The sequence below is a fragment of the Scylla paramamosain genome, chromosome 32, assembly GCF_035594125.1.
Source record: "Scylla paramamosain isolate STU-SP2022 chromosome 32, ASM3559412v1, whole genome shotgun sequence".
NCBI lineage: Eukaryota > Metazoa > Arthropoda > Malacostraca > Decapoda > Portunidae > Scylla > Scylla paramamosain.
This window is the reverse complement of record NC_087182.1, coordinates 13,022,381-13,036,837: the sequence shown is the minus strand read 5'-3', so window position 1 is coordinate 13,036,837 and position 14,457 is coordinate 13,022,381. Positions and strand designations below refer to the sequence as shown.

Sequence of the window (14,457 nt, the reverse complement as noted above, 5' to 3'; positions counted from 1 at the left end):
GTTCCTGTTTGTCTCCGGAAAGTCGATGAGGTTTCTTTTTGTATCTGGCGGGAGTTTTTTTTTCTTATTTTTTTCTTATTGTAGCATTAACAACATCAAAAACAATAATGATAATAGTAATAATAATAACAACAACAACAACAACAATAATAATAATAATAATAATAATAATAATAATAATAATAATAATAATAATAATAATAATGATAAATTATGTGCCGGGCTGAGATCCTCATTAAAGGGACATAAAAAGAAGACACGCCTCGCATCACTGTGCATAAAGACACAGGAGGTTTCCAGTTCCCTTGTTACGTCTCTCTTCTCTTCCAGTCATCCTTTACGATACCTAAAATATATTGTGGCATTACTCGTGTGGTCCCTTAACCGGAGGGAGGAAGCTTCTACGTACTACTACTATTACCACTACTACTACTACTGCTACTTTACTACTACTACTACTACAACTACCACTACCATTACTACTACAACAACATCAACAACAACAACAACAACTACTACTACTACTACTACTACTACTACTACTACTACTACTACTACTACTACTACTACTACTACTACTACTACTGCTACTACAACAACAACAACAACAACAACAACAACAACAACAACTACTACTACTACTACTACTACTACTACTACTACTACTACTACTACTACTACTATTACTTTTGCTACTACTACTACTACAAGTACTACTTCTACTACTACTACTACTACTACTACTACTACTACTACTACTACTACTACTACTACTTCTACTACTACTACTACTACTACTACTACTACTACTAATAATAATAATAATAATAATAATAATAATGATAATAATAATAATAATAATAATAATGATATTGTTTGTTGGCACCATAAATAGAACTCCTTTGTACTCAAGTTATCTTGCAGTGCAATGACGAACTGACAAAACTACAACAGCATCAACAGCAACAAAAAATACTTATTACTAAGCATGTACACGTTTAACATAGTCATGGTGGACACTTTAAGGAACATAATGGAGGAAAAAAAGAGGCTCTGTGGGGAGAAAGTAAAGAGAAAATCAAAACAGGAATCAACACTCGCAGATCCTTCCCAAAACACATGGCGAAGGCAAGCCCGCAGCAACACTTACCCATCAATAGATCTACACACAGACATAAATAGCTACAAGTTTGCTCATTACCCGAGGAGGCCGCGCGTGTCCGCTACGCCACACAGGCAGGCTACGGCAAGCGGTGGCTGAGAGTACTAGGCGGTGCTGATGATTGCGGCAGCTGCGGTAGTGGTGGTGGTGGTGGTGGTGGTGGAGGTGGTAACAGTGGTGAAGAAAAGTGGTGTTGGGGTGCCGAACGTTCACGTGGTGCTGGTGCTAAGAGGTGCTGAGTGCTGCTGAGTGCTGAGTGGTGCTGAATTGTGCTGAGGGACGGACGGGGCTGGGAAAAATATATCATGCAAAAGGGCGTAAATTTTGGCCCTTGGGAGGCAGAGAGGGCGAGTAAGTGAGCCTCATAAAGAAGGGAAGGTGCAGAGAGGGGAGTGGAGGGAGGCCAGCTGTGGGGAGACGCCAACGTACCAGTGATGGAGGTGGAAGTGGTGGTGGAGGTGGTGGCAGTGGAGGTGGTGGTGTGGTTGGAGGCATCCGCTACACGGGTGACAGACAACCACGGTACAGAGATTAACGTGAGGGTTCCTTTTATGGTGTGGCATAGCAGTGTAATCCCCAATACCTGAAGCTGAACCAAAACCCTCCCTTGACTCTCAGAAGCTAGATGGAGCACAAGATACAGTTTAGTAAAGGTTATCTAAGCTCCTTCCTCTTACAGCTAAAACTTTGCACACTTTGTTGTTGTTGTGTGTTCAGTGCTTGCTCGCTTATGGTGGTGGTGGTGGTGGTCGGCGTGTTTACAGAGGAAAGGGTAAAATTTTGGATGGACGAGTGGACTAGTTTAGTCTATTGTTGACCTCATCTCATTCCTTTCATTTACATATCGGGTGTCCAATTGCCTTCGTACTGTGCTGAAAATGTACTGTGAAATGAAATACTCACCGGAGTGCGGTAGGAAATTTGTATTACTTTGCGTTTGTGTGTGTGTGTGTGTGTGTGTGTGTGTGTGTGTGTGTGTGTGTGTGTGTGTGTGTGTGTGTGTGTGTGTGTGTGTGTGTGTGTGTGTTTGTACGTGTGTGTGTGTGTGTGTGTGTGTGTGTGTGTGTGTGTGTGTGTGTGTGTGTGTGTGTATTCCAATGGGTGCCTATACTTGTTTATAATTCAACAGATCGCCATGAATCCAATTAGCAGGTGTGTGTTTGCCCAGAGGGGCGTAACTAAACTACCAAGCTGATGGAGCGTGAATCGTCCTGGGCGCAAGAGGAAGGTTGTGGTGGGCTGGAAGGGGCGCGATGACTCGATGCTCCGCGGCGGAACACTATAATTTTATGTGAGGGGCATTAAAGTGACTAAGACTGTAAAGTGTACAGGGTTTGCAAAAATTGTAAACTTGACAAGGTGCAATTGACACGCCAGGTGCTGCACAGTATAATTACAAACAGGTGTGCTAAGGGAAGGGGAGGGGTACAAGTAACTGACACATGCAGGTGTTGATTGAGTGGCTCTACGGCTACTGAGAGGGCTGTGGGAACCGAGAAATGTGTCATGAGGGAAAGAAAAGTGTTGAATTTAGTCAAGCGAAAGTGACGCGAAGATGGTAATGAAGGAGGCACGTACTGGTCACCGGCAGGTGCTGGAGGTAGTGGTGGATGGTGGAGAGGGGGAAGAGGGGTTCAGCTTGGGAAGAGGAGATGATGAGGTGCGTGGCGGCGGCCGTGGGCACCGGCACCGCCTTAGAGAGCGGCAGCTCCAGGGCGGCCGCCACCCGCGACATGGCCGCCAAGCGCCCTGGGTACCGCTCCCCTGCAAGGGACGCCCCGGCGGGACTGTTACTAAGCACGTCGCCCAGCTGGTGATGTTCTCTAAGGAGGTGAACCAATGAGTCACTAGAGTTGCTCCACATCACTACCATCCATCCGTGGCGGCTGATGAATCTGCCGCTGGCGAGTTGCTACGAATCCTTATTTGGACTCTGGGCCGGTAAACCACGGACCAGATTCAGGCTTCAAAGGAGTGGCGAGTAATGAACCTTGAAAGTGGTGGACGCGTGAGGGAAATGGAACTAACAGTGGCAGAAACAAGAAGTAAAGAGTCTGTAAATCCAGAGGGGAAGGAAAAGGCTAAAAAACTGCGGACTGAGAGACAGAAGCAGCAGCACACAGGACTCACAGACAGACAGAGACGGACGCAACACCTACACCGCTAACGAGTCACCTGTGTCACTGAAGCGTTAATCATTACTGCTGCTACACGGTCACTGCGGACAGCGTGCTCCTACTCCAGCCATTTGGCCCGCACCCTTATCTACCGAGGTTTGGCAATATTGCTCTAATAAAATAAAAATAAAAATATATGAAGCTCGTATAGTTTTCACAGGAGTCATTAAGCAAGGAAAAGACAACTTAATTGACAAAACTGAGACTGTCTCAGCAACACAAACAGTTGGTGTTACTGTACCGAACCCAAGCATTATTCTCACGATGTGGTAATGTCAGATTTAGAAAAAGAATGTTATAACATGAAGGATGAAAATCGTCGTATGCCTTCTAAGCCGCCACGCTATAGTTGGCTATTCCCCTGAATGTGTCCAGCCAGCATTAAGAACATAAGATGCATATATTTAATAAGATTTCTTGGAATACTAAACTCCAGTCCTACAATAACTTCTTGGCCGAGGCCACGGATGCAACTTCTTACTTATGTGATTTCAGTGTTTGGTCGCGTGACGCTCCGATCAGTATACGCTCAAGGCCTCTGCGTCACGCTCTCTAGGTGACGGCTGGCAAAGGCTCACCACCTTAATTCGATTTAGAAATAGTAAGTAGTGGTAGCCATAACAGCAGCATCTCAGCCCTGTGTTTTCATTTTTCTGTCTCACTGACACTTTTGCAAAGGTCGCAGAGATCACTGATTTGGTTCCCATGAGAGTTTTGCTCCCACCGGTAATGCAGAATACTGAAAGTATCTCTGAAATAATGAAAACACTCTTGAAAGGCTTAATAATGTACTATATTAAAGACTGTTAAAGGTAATTAAGCTAAGACACCGAAACGTTTGGGAATACACGTCTTAATCTTAAACAGTGAGTGACGAGGAACAAGTCCTGGAGTTCCTGTACACGGCTTGGTGACGTAAGTTGTCTCTGAAATAAAAACACTCAAATCATCATAAAACTGAGATACCGAATCATTACCAAACACACTTCACCGTTGGGCCGCCGCGCCTCGCTGCTCCTGCTTATCTGCCTCACAAACCTCTCCCGAAACTGGCACCTGAGAGGAATAGGATGACAGGGAGGCACTCACCGACACAGGGGTTCTTGTTGACAAGTGAGTATAGGCGGGAGCACTTCTTGTCCTTGTCGTCAGGACAGATACATCCCAGCAAAGGTGTCTCCCGCAGCTGCAGCCACGCCCTCATGCACACCTCTCTGAAACAACACAAGCAGTCACCGGCATTAATACCGTCAGTAAGCACCGGGAGAAGAGGGACAAGCAGAAAGGATGACACACAGCAGCTCTTCAACTCTCATCAGCATTCAAAATTGGTGGCATACTTAGAAATAAATAAAGGAATAAAATTATAAGCATCTTTCTTCCGTCAAAACAAATATCAAAATAACAGAAAATATTAAATTGTCAATGAGCACACACAAAGTGATACATTTTTGCATCGACATCGACATTTAAAGTTTTTTTTTTTTTTTTTTTTTACAGTAAAGGCTCCTTAAATGTCCTTCTCTCGTACTGACGACAGAATTTGAAAGTATCTGTCATCTGCTGTCTCTCTCGCATAATCTTTCCTGACGGCGAAGTAACCATTCACTCTATTGCGCACGATTCTTATGTTGATTGATAGAAAAGAGAGAGAGAGAGAGAGAGAGAGAGAGAGAGAGAGAGAGAGAGAGAGAGAGAGAGAGAGAGAGAGAGGTCTGTCATTTCACTTCCGTCAACATTCAGTGCCCGTCTCGTATCATTCTTCCACAAACAACCGCAAACTGCAACACCAAATCTTTGACACTAAGAAGCCTTTGTAAGTTTTGTGCCACATCCGAATAAGGAATTGTGGACAATGAAGGGACTCACTAAGGCTCTGGCGGACTCAGGGAAAGGCCACCAGGGTGAAATTCTTGGTCTGCTGCACCACGTAATCTTAAACACACTGGAAACCAAAGTGCTCGAAAATTACACATAAATATAACCTTAATTCTCTGCTACAACTGAGAATTACAGGCAAGAATTTCACCCTGGCGGCCTTTGCTTCAAGTCTACCGGAACGTAAGCGAATCCCTTTATTTCGCCTTCTGGGGACAATTACACATTTTCACAGTTTATTTTCCAGAGGTGACTCAGAACTTACAATCATTACCTATATTGCTGAAGTGGATAATCAAGAAAAGAAAAATTTCAGAAAACACGAGGGCTAGAAAGATGAGAAAGAAGGAACGAAGAACGAAGAACCACAGAACGAAACAAACACGAACAGAGAATGGGCAAAGGCACTAAGTCAAGTAAGGGATTCTCCGCTTTCAATGGCAGCGAGTGTTTGGTTGGCTTAGCGTGGTGTGGCGTGACTCCTCCTGTGAAGACCTCCCTGCAATGCTCACGTAAGGCAGTTGATTTCTTACCTACGCGCTGCCGGTGCATGTTGCTTTACAGTTTGCCTCAGAAAGCGGGCAAACTCTCCATCACACCAAATTACAAAGGTTGTCAGTGATGCATCAACTTACTGCCTTATTCATGTGTCATCAGGAAGTGTTTGTAGAGCGTCCAGACAGTTACGAGAGAGAGAGAGAGAGAGAGAGAGAGAGAGAGAGAGAGAGAGAGAGAGAGAGAGAGAGAGAGAGAGAGAGAGAGAGAGAGAGAGAGAGAGATTGGTTGTAACTTATTCCTGTTCTACATATTTATCTAATTTTACACGAGGCAACTACACTGAAGGAGAAAACTGTGAAGATAAAAACTCAAACAGAGCCAGAGAGAGAGAGAGAGAGAGAGAGAGAGAGAGAGAGAGAGAGAGAGAGAGAGAGAGAGAGAGAGAGTCAGCCAGTCTGCCAGTCAGCCAGCCAATCAACTAGCCAGGCATGCAGACAGACGGCCAGACAAAGACAGAAACAGAAAGATCAAGGTCGTGATGTATTTTTTCTCTCATTCATACAACTCTCCTTTCTTTTTGAACCATGTGTTATGTTTCCTTTCAAACTCCCACACACGAGTACCTCTCCAAACACTGGCACCAAATGGCCTGCTGCTGCTGCTTCTGTTTGGTGACGCATTGTTGCAGCAATCTCTGGCAGCCTTACGGGAGACGCAAGCTGAGTTAGAGGACGGAGCGTGCATAAAAGATGAGAAGAATACTGTAAACAATTTTTCCGCTCCAGTGGAATACAAATGTCCAAGATAAATAAGCGATTCGAACATGAAAGGAAAGTCCGTACATACTGTCTGTCAGAGAAGAGGGTTCGTCTGTCGGGATGCACTTTTGTATACTTCTTTTTGGGTACAGTTTAGTATTTTAGGGTTTAGTAGTTTACTGTGGCCTGAAGTAGGAGAAAGAAGTGATTGATGAAGAGGGAATATTAAACGAAAAGGAGGTATAGAAGCGATAAGCGATAGAAAGGTTTGTGAAGTAATAATAAGCAATATTAAAAAAGGAAAAAATTAAGAAAAAAGTGCAGCAGAAAAACTACAGTTTTAGAATGGTTTAAGTAGAAGAATGATTTCGAAGAAAAAAAAGGACATTGAAAGCTATCCAGCGTTAACAAATACGATGAACGAATAGAGTAGAAAATCCTAAATTAAATTAAGAGAGAGAGAGAGAGAGAGAGAGAGAGAGAGAGAGAGAGAGAGAGAGAGAGAGAGAGAGAGAGAGAGAGAGAGAGAGAGAGAAAACATTCTCAATATGTCCAAGTAAATTAGGTTCAGGAAAGGTTGTACAGCGAAATGTCATGGTGATCTATTTATTTTCGAAAAGATACTTTGATTTGGACGTTTTCTGGCATACTTTACATGACCTTCCCTCCAGGCTTTGTAAAAAAAAAAAAAAAAAAAAAACTGACCTCTACATCGAGTTCATTAATGTGTGTGTGTGTTTAAGATTGGTATCAGAGAGGAAATACTACAGGCATATTTAAATTACCTGACAGCACTGAGATAGAGATCATGTAGTTGAAAATAGTGAAGTGAGTGTCTTTTATATGTATACGTGTCTAGCATGTGTTTCGTAATTGGTGCCAAGTTCTGTATTTAATAATGTACAACTCTTATTCTTACTATTATTCTGTTGACCTTTTGGTTGGTGTGGCTTGGCGTTAAGCTTCATAATGATTTGGTGCAGATTTAGAGTTAAGTTTCGAAAGACACCAGTAACAGGAAGTGACCGAGTTGTTAAATAGTTTTTAGTTCTGCTATTGCATATACATTTCTAAGAAGAGTTACCTAGAGTTATTCAAATTAAATAAGTGTGTAATGTTATTAGTAGTCACAAGATAGATATATTCGTCTTGTGTAACTATTTAATTTTCTTGTTATGAAAAGTATCAAAATGAAATGCTTGTTTTAGTCTGAAACTGTTTTACGTAAACAAACTGTACGATGCACTCGGTAGTTGTATGAACTTTGCATATAAACGTATCGTTGCTGTTTATTTTAAGCTTATTTAATCACAAAATACAATTAAGCTTGTTGGAATTAATATAAATACACTATCAAATCTGATATAATTAATTTTAGTAGTCTTAATCTCAACGAGAATTACTTTCGTAGGCAATCATTGATATTTTTCCAGCAATTTTAATCTCGCATACACGTTTTCGCAGGTATGTCTGGCGAATATTGAAGGTGGAGTGCAGAGGCGAGTCGTTCTGATAACCTTACCTGAGCTAACCACTAATTAAGGTGAGGCGGGGCGAGGTGGGGCGGAAGGAAGGTGTGGCATTGGGCTGGCTGGATTAGGGGGGAGCACGGAGAGTGTGTGAGGGTGCATGAGGGGAGCAGGAGAGCAGAGGAAAACAGGAAGGAGGAAGCAGAAATACCTTAACACACACACACACACACACACACACACACACACACACAGTTGAAAACTAAATACTTGTACACGTAAAGCTGAATAACAATTTTTAAAAAATATAGAAGAATGAAATCTAACGCAGAATGATTATTAACAAAACACCAAAAGTAAAAGTAATGGTTTTGCAAATTTCCAACTCTATCTTATTCAAGGGTATGTTGACACCATTTTGGTTTATTCAGTTATCTATTTATTTTACCATTTTGCATTTATTTATTTACTAGGATATTTATTTGTTTATCTATTTATTTATTTATTTATTTACTTATTTATTTATTTATTTTATTTGTTTTCATTTATTTATTTATTTTCTTTCTTTCTTTCTTTCTTTCTTTTCTTTTTGTGAGAACTGACAACCAATAAACTAACTATCTGAACCACTTCGCCTGTTTTACGTTTTGCGCCTCCATACTCGATGAGAAGTGCTAGTGTTGATGGTGGTGGTGGTAGAAGTAGTGGCAGTAGTAGTAGTAATAGTAATAGTAGTAACAATAGTAGTAGTAGTAGTAGTAGTAGTAGTAACGAGTAGTAGTAGTAGTAGTAGTAGTAGTAGTAGTAGTAGAAGTAGAACATTAAATAATAGTAGTAATAATAATAATAATAATAATAATAATAATAATAATAATAATAATAATAATAATAATAATAATAATAAAAGAAAAAAACAAATAATAATAATAATAACAACAATTATAGCAATAATAATAATAATAATAATAATAATAATAATAATAATGATAATAATAATGATAATAATGATAATATTAATGATAATAATAATAATAATAATAATAGTAATAATAATAATAATAATAATAATAATAATAATAATAATTATTATTATTATTATTATTATTATTATTATTATTATTATTATTATTATTATTATTATTATTATTATTATTATTATTATTATTATTATCATCATTATTATTATTATTAATATTATTAATATCATTAATATCATTACCCTTACTTTATCATAATTATTGTCATTATCATTCTCAGTATCATTATTAGTAACAACTCAATCTGTCTGCCTGTCTCTGCCTCACATTTTCACGGCCCAGTCTGCATACATCACAAAGTCACTCATCGCTGATTAGTCGAGATCCCAACTCAAAAATTCATGTTTCAGTAAGTCAGCAGCAAAAAAGTACTTCAGAAGCGGAATCGTCTGGCGTGCCGATCTACGCTTCTCCGTATTACGTCTTCTCTGCACCAAAACTCCATCTTTCCTGTCGCCAGCTGTGTTTCTGTTGCCATTTTACAAGGAATCTTATGCAGCATTTCTTCACACGGGTTCTAGTAATAAAGTTTTGTTTCCCTTGGCCAGTGACCCTCTTACGTAAAAAAAAAATAATAATAATTAAAAAAAAATATATATATATATATATATATATATATATATATATATATATATATATATATATATATATATATATATATATATATATATATATATATATATATATATAAGAAAACATAACATATCCTTATAAGGTTTCCGCACCAGGAAGCAGTACACCGAGCATGACTCGTTATTACTTCTCTAATTTATATTATCAGCAGAATTACGAGTTGCAAATCTTGTGACGTTAACAAGAGGACGAAAACAACTTACGTTACCTCTTAAATAAACAAAATACATATTAGTGTAGTCAAATGTGGCAGCTACCTTTACTTGGGTACAAAGAAAACAGGAAGAGTGTACGGAGCATGTGCATGAACTCAGAACCGAGAAAGAGGAAGTATTTGACAGGTTGCGGGCAGACCTTTCAACTCTCTTAGCGGGCGATGTTAAACCAAAATATTCCAATCTGTTTTAAGCTTCCTGTAAGACAATACGTGAAAAAAAGGGAGTAAAATCACTCCTGCCTGAACGATAACATTACAAGATTATCCTGGAATCAATCTTAAACATCCCTGTGAAGAAAATATGAATGAAAAGAGAAGCAGCATTGTCTTCAGCCTTTACACTCGGAAAAGAACAGAAAAACGTTTGGGAGGAGGCAGTAGGCACCTGCCGAAACGATAATTATTCTCAGTAACGTCTAAAGCACTGGATCAGGGGGTGCTGTGAACCTATCTTTAAATCCAGATGTGACCTCACTGAACGTTTCCCTTTGTGTCTCACAACACAAGGGGGCAGTCACAGCCTGCTCTCTAAATTCAACTCTCTTCCTTTACACAAAACTGCAAGCACCTAATTACACACACGCTTCACTCAAAATTTTAAGTTATCATGACGACTCCTACACCAACCTCGGAATCCCCATCTGGGAAGGGGACCATAAATGTCCCCAGATTGGACTGCTCTTCTGAAATCAACCCTAAGTGTCTTGACATCCCCTTCAACTTTTTCTTCATTAACTTCTGCAACATTCTCGATCTTAGATCTAATTTTCAATCAATCACTAAAACTCAGGTGTATGAGGCAACTGACATTAGCCCCTTTTCTGTTCCCTCCTACTTTCTCTATCTTCATTTTCAGTCCAAAGCTAGATGTTGCGTCTATTAACAGAAAATGTCAAAATCTTTCAAGATCTAACTCTCCTCGTGACTTCTGACATCTAGCCAAAAATATCTCCAATAACTTTGCTTCTTCTTCTTTCCCTCCTTTATTTCAACCAGATGGCACCACTGCTATCACATCTATTTCTAAAGCTGAACTCTTCGCTCAAACCTTTGTTAAAAACTCTACCATGGACGATTCTGGGCTTGTTCCTCCCTCTCCTTCACCCTCTGACTACTTCATGCTACCTATTAAAATTCTTTGCAATGATGTTTTCCGTGCCTTCGCTGGCCTAAACCCTCGGAAGGCTTATGGACCTGATGGGGTCCCTCCTATTGTTCTCCGAAACTGTGCCTCCGTGCTTGCAACTTGCCTAATCAAACTCTTTCAGCTCTGTCTGTCAACATCCACTTTCCTTCTTGCTGGAAGTTTGCCTACATTCAGCCCGCTCCTAAAAAGGGTGATCGTTCTAATCCCTCAAACTACCGTCGTATTGCTTTAATTTCCTGCCTATCTAAAGTTTTTGAATCTATCCTCAACAGGAAGATTCTTAAACATCTATGACTTCACAACTTTTTATCTGATCGCCAGTATGGTTTCCGTCAAGGCCGCTCTACAAGTGATCTTCTGGCTTTCCTTACTGAGTCTTGGTCATCCTCTTTTAGAGATTTTGGTGAAACTTTTACCGTTGCCTTGGACATATCGAAAGCTTTTGATAGAGTTTTGATTTCCAAACTATCCTCCTATGGCTTCTCTCCTTCTCTTTGTAACTTCTTCTCAAGTTTCCTGTCTGACCGTTCTATTGCTGCTGTGGTAGACGGTCACTGTTCTCCTAAACAGTGGTGTTCCTCTGGGTTCTGTCCTGTCACCCACTCTCTTCTTATTATTCATTAATGATCTTTTAAACCAAACTTCTTGTCCTATCCACTCCTACGCTGATGATACCGCCATGCAGTTTTCCACGTCTTTTCATAGACGTCCAACCCTTCAGGAAGTAAACATTTCACGCAGGGAAGCGACAGAACGCTTGACTTCTGATCTTTCTAAAAATTCTGACTGGGGCAGAGCAAACTTGGTATTGTTCAATGCCTCAGAAACTTAACTCCTCCATCTATCAATTCGACACAACCTTCCAGACAACTATCCCCTCTTCTACATTGAACATCTTCGGTCTGTCCTTTACTTATAATCTGAACTGGAAACTTCACATCACATCTCTAACCGTTCTGAGACGTCTCCGCCACTTTTTCTCAACCCACCAGCTGCTAACTTTGTACAAGGGCCTTATCCATCCATGTATGGAGTATGCTCCACATGTCCTGGGGGGGGTTCCACTCATACCATTCTTTTAGACAGGGTGGAATCAAAAGCTTTTCGTCTCATCAACTCCTCTCCTCTAACTGACGGTCTTCAGCCTCTCTCTCATCGCAGCAATGTTGCATCTCTAGCTGTCTTCTACCGCTATTTTCATGCTAACTGCTCTTCTGATCTTGCTAATTGCATGCCTTCCCTCCTCCCGCGACCTTGCTGCACAAGACTTTCTTCTTTCTCTCACCCCTATTCTGTCCACCTCTCTAATGCAAGAGTTAACCAGTATTCTCAATCATTCATCCCTTTCTCTGGTAAACTCTGGAACTCCCTGCCTGCTTCTGTTTTTCCACCTTCCTATGACTTGGATTCCTTCAAAAGACACTTATCCATCAATTTTTTACTACAGCCTTGGACCCTTTTATGGGACTTGGCATTTCAGTGGGCATTTTTTTTTCGGGGGGGAGGATTTTTGTTGCCCTTGGCCAGTGTCCCTCCTACATAAGAAAAAAAAAATGTGCACAATGACTTAACCTGTTCTCGTGCCCACGCTCTTGAATCTTCCACCATCTGGCTACGACTACAGGGTCACTCTCAAACTAAATTTATCTGTGTTGTATACCTTTCGCCTAACTCCTCTGACTATACGAAATTGTTTGACTACTTAACTTCCAAAGTGGAACACATTCTAACCCTCTTCCTTTTTGCGGAGATCTCCATTCTTGGAGACTTCAGTGTTTACCACCAGCTTTGGTTTTCCTCTCCCTTCACTGACCATCCTGGTGAACTAGCCTTCAACTTTGCTATCCTTCACGACCTAGAGCAATTGGTGCAACACCCTACTCGTATCCCTGACCGTCTTGGAGATACACTCAACATTCTTGACCTTTTCCTGACCTCTAATCCTTCTGTTTCTGCTGTTACCTATCTTTTCCGTTTTGCTTCTTCGATCACAATTTTATATTTGTATCTTGTCCTATCGTTCCAATCCCTCCTCAGGATCCCCCTAAGCGGAGGAGCCTCTGGCGTTTTGCCTCTGCAAGCTGGGAGGACCTGAGGAGGTATCTTGCTGATTTCCCTTGGAATTACTACTGCCTCCATGTCAGAAACCCGTCTCTGTGTGCTGAGGGCATAACAGAGTCTGGCATGGAGGCGTACATTTCTCTCTCTTTTTCTTGACCTAAACTTTCCAAACCTTGGTTCATCACAACCTAGTGGTCCACAAAAGGTTCTTGAGCCTTTCATCATCAAAATCTCCATACATGTCTGTGGGGGTTCCAGTCATATCGCTCATCTAGACAGGGTGGAATCAAAAGCTTTTTGTCACATCTACTCTCCTCTAACTGACTGTCTTCGGTCTCTTTCTCATCGCCGCAATGTTGCATTTCTTACTATCTTCTACTGCTATTTTCGTGCTAACTGCTCTTCTGATCTTGCTAACTAGCATGCCTCCCCTCCTCCCGTGGCCTCACTGCACAAGACTTTCTTCCTTCTCTCACCCGTATTCTGTCCACCTTTCTAATGTAGGAGTTAACCAGTATTCTCTATCATTCATCCCTTTCTCCGGTAACCTCTGGAAGTCCCTGCCTGCTTCTGTATTTCTACCTTCCTATGACTTGAACTCCTTCAATAAGGAGGTTTAAAGACGCTTATCCTTCAATTTTTCACTACCATTTTGGACCCTATTCGGGACCGGCATCTCACTGGGCCTTTTTTTTTTTTTATTGAATCTTTGTTGCCCTTGGCCGGTGCTCCTCCCATATTAAAAAAAAAAGAATATGGGGAAAGGCCGTCGTTATCGATCAAAGCTTTAGCATTACAAATTCATCTCTGAAAAATCTTGAGCTTTTTAGAAGGAAAAAAGGATGTGAGAAAACTTTAGAGAATAATTCTTTAGTGACTTTAAAGGAAAAAGAAGAAAAAAAATATCCTCATCCTAGAGTCAAACTGATGCACTCTATTGGAATAGAAAACATTGAGAAAAAGCCGAAAAAAGTGACCTTGCCTTATGAAATCTTACCAGAATTATCTCATAAGTCTTCCATAAAACAGAAAACAGAGAAAAGAGAAAAATTGCTTCCACCTTACAAAAACAGAAACAAGAAAAAAAAATGATTTCCTCTTTACGAAATCATTAGAGTCAAACTCACGTCTCCAAATCAGAAAATGACGAAAAGAGGAATAATTTGTACTCACTTTACGAAATTATTCCAAAGTCAATCTTATGTCTCCTGCAGTACAATAAAGATGGAAAACGGAGGAAAATGGTCCCACACCTTGCGAAATCCCTAAAGTTAATCTTACGTCTCCTGCAGGGCAATGAATAGAAAAGGGAAAATATTGTCTACTGAAGAACAGAAAATAGGAGAGAAGGGGAAACAGTTGTCTTCATCTTAAGAATTTGTCCTAATGTCAATCGTAACGTTTTCTGCAGAGAAGAAAA

At 40.5% G+C, this 14,457-nt stretch overlaps 1 protein-coding gene across 1 annotated transcript in view; it reads right to left on the bottom strand.

Annotated features, from left to right (window-relative positions):
- LOC135089213 (uncharacterized) overlaps nucleotides 1-14,457 on the bottom strand; it is a 73,019-nt gene that overhangs the window by 12,196 nt on the left and 46,366 nt on the right. The window contains exons 4-5 of the mRNA XM_063984575.1: nucleotides 4,429-4,553; nucleotides 2,741-2,926 (exon numbers count right to left, since the gene is read on the bottom strand). Of these exons, the coding sequence (XP_063840645.1) occupies nucleotides 2,741-2,926; nucleotides 4,429-4,553 (311 nt within the window). The remainder of the gene's footprint in view (nucleotides 1-2,740; nucleotides 2,927-4,428; nucleotides 4,554-14,457) is intronic.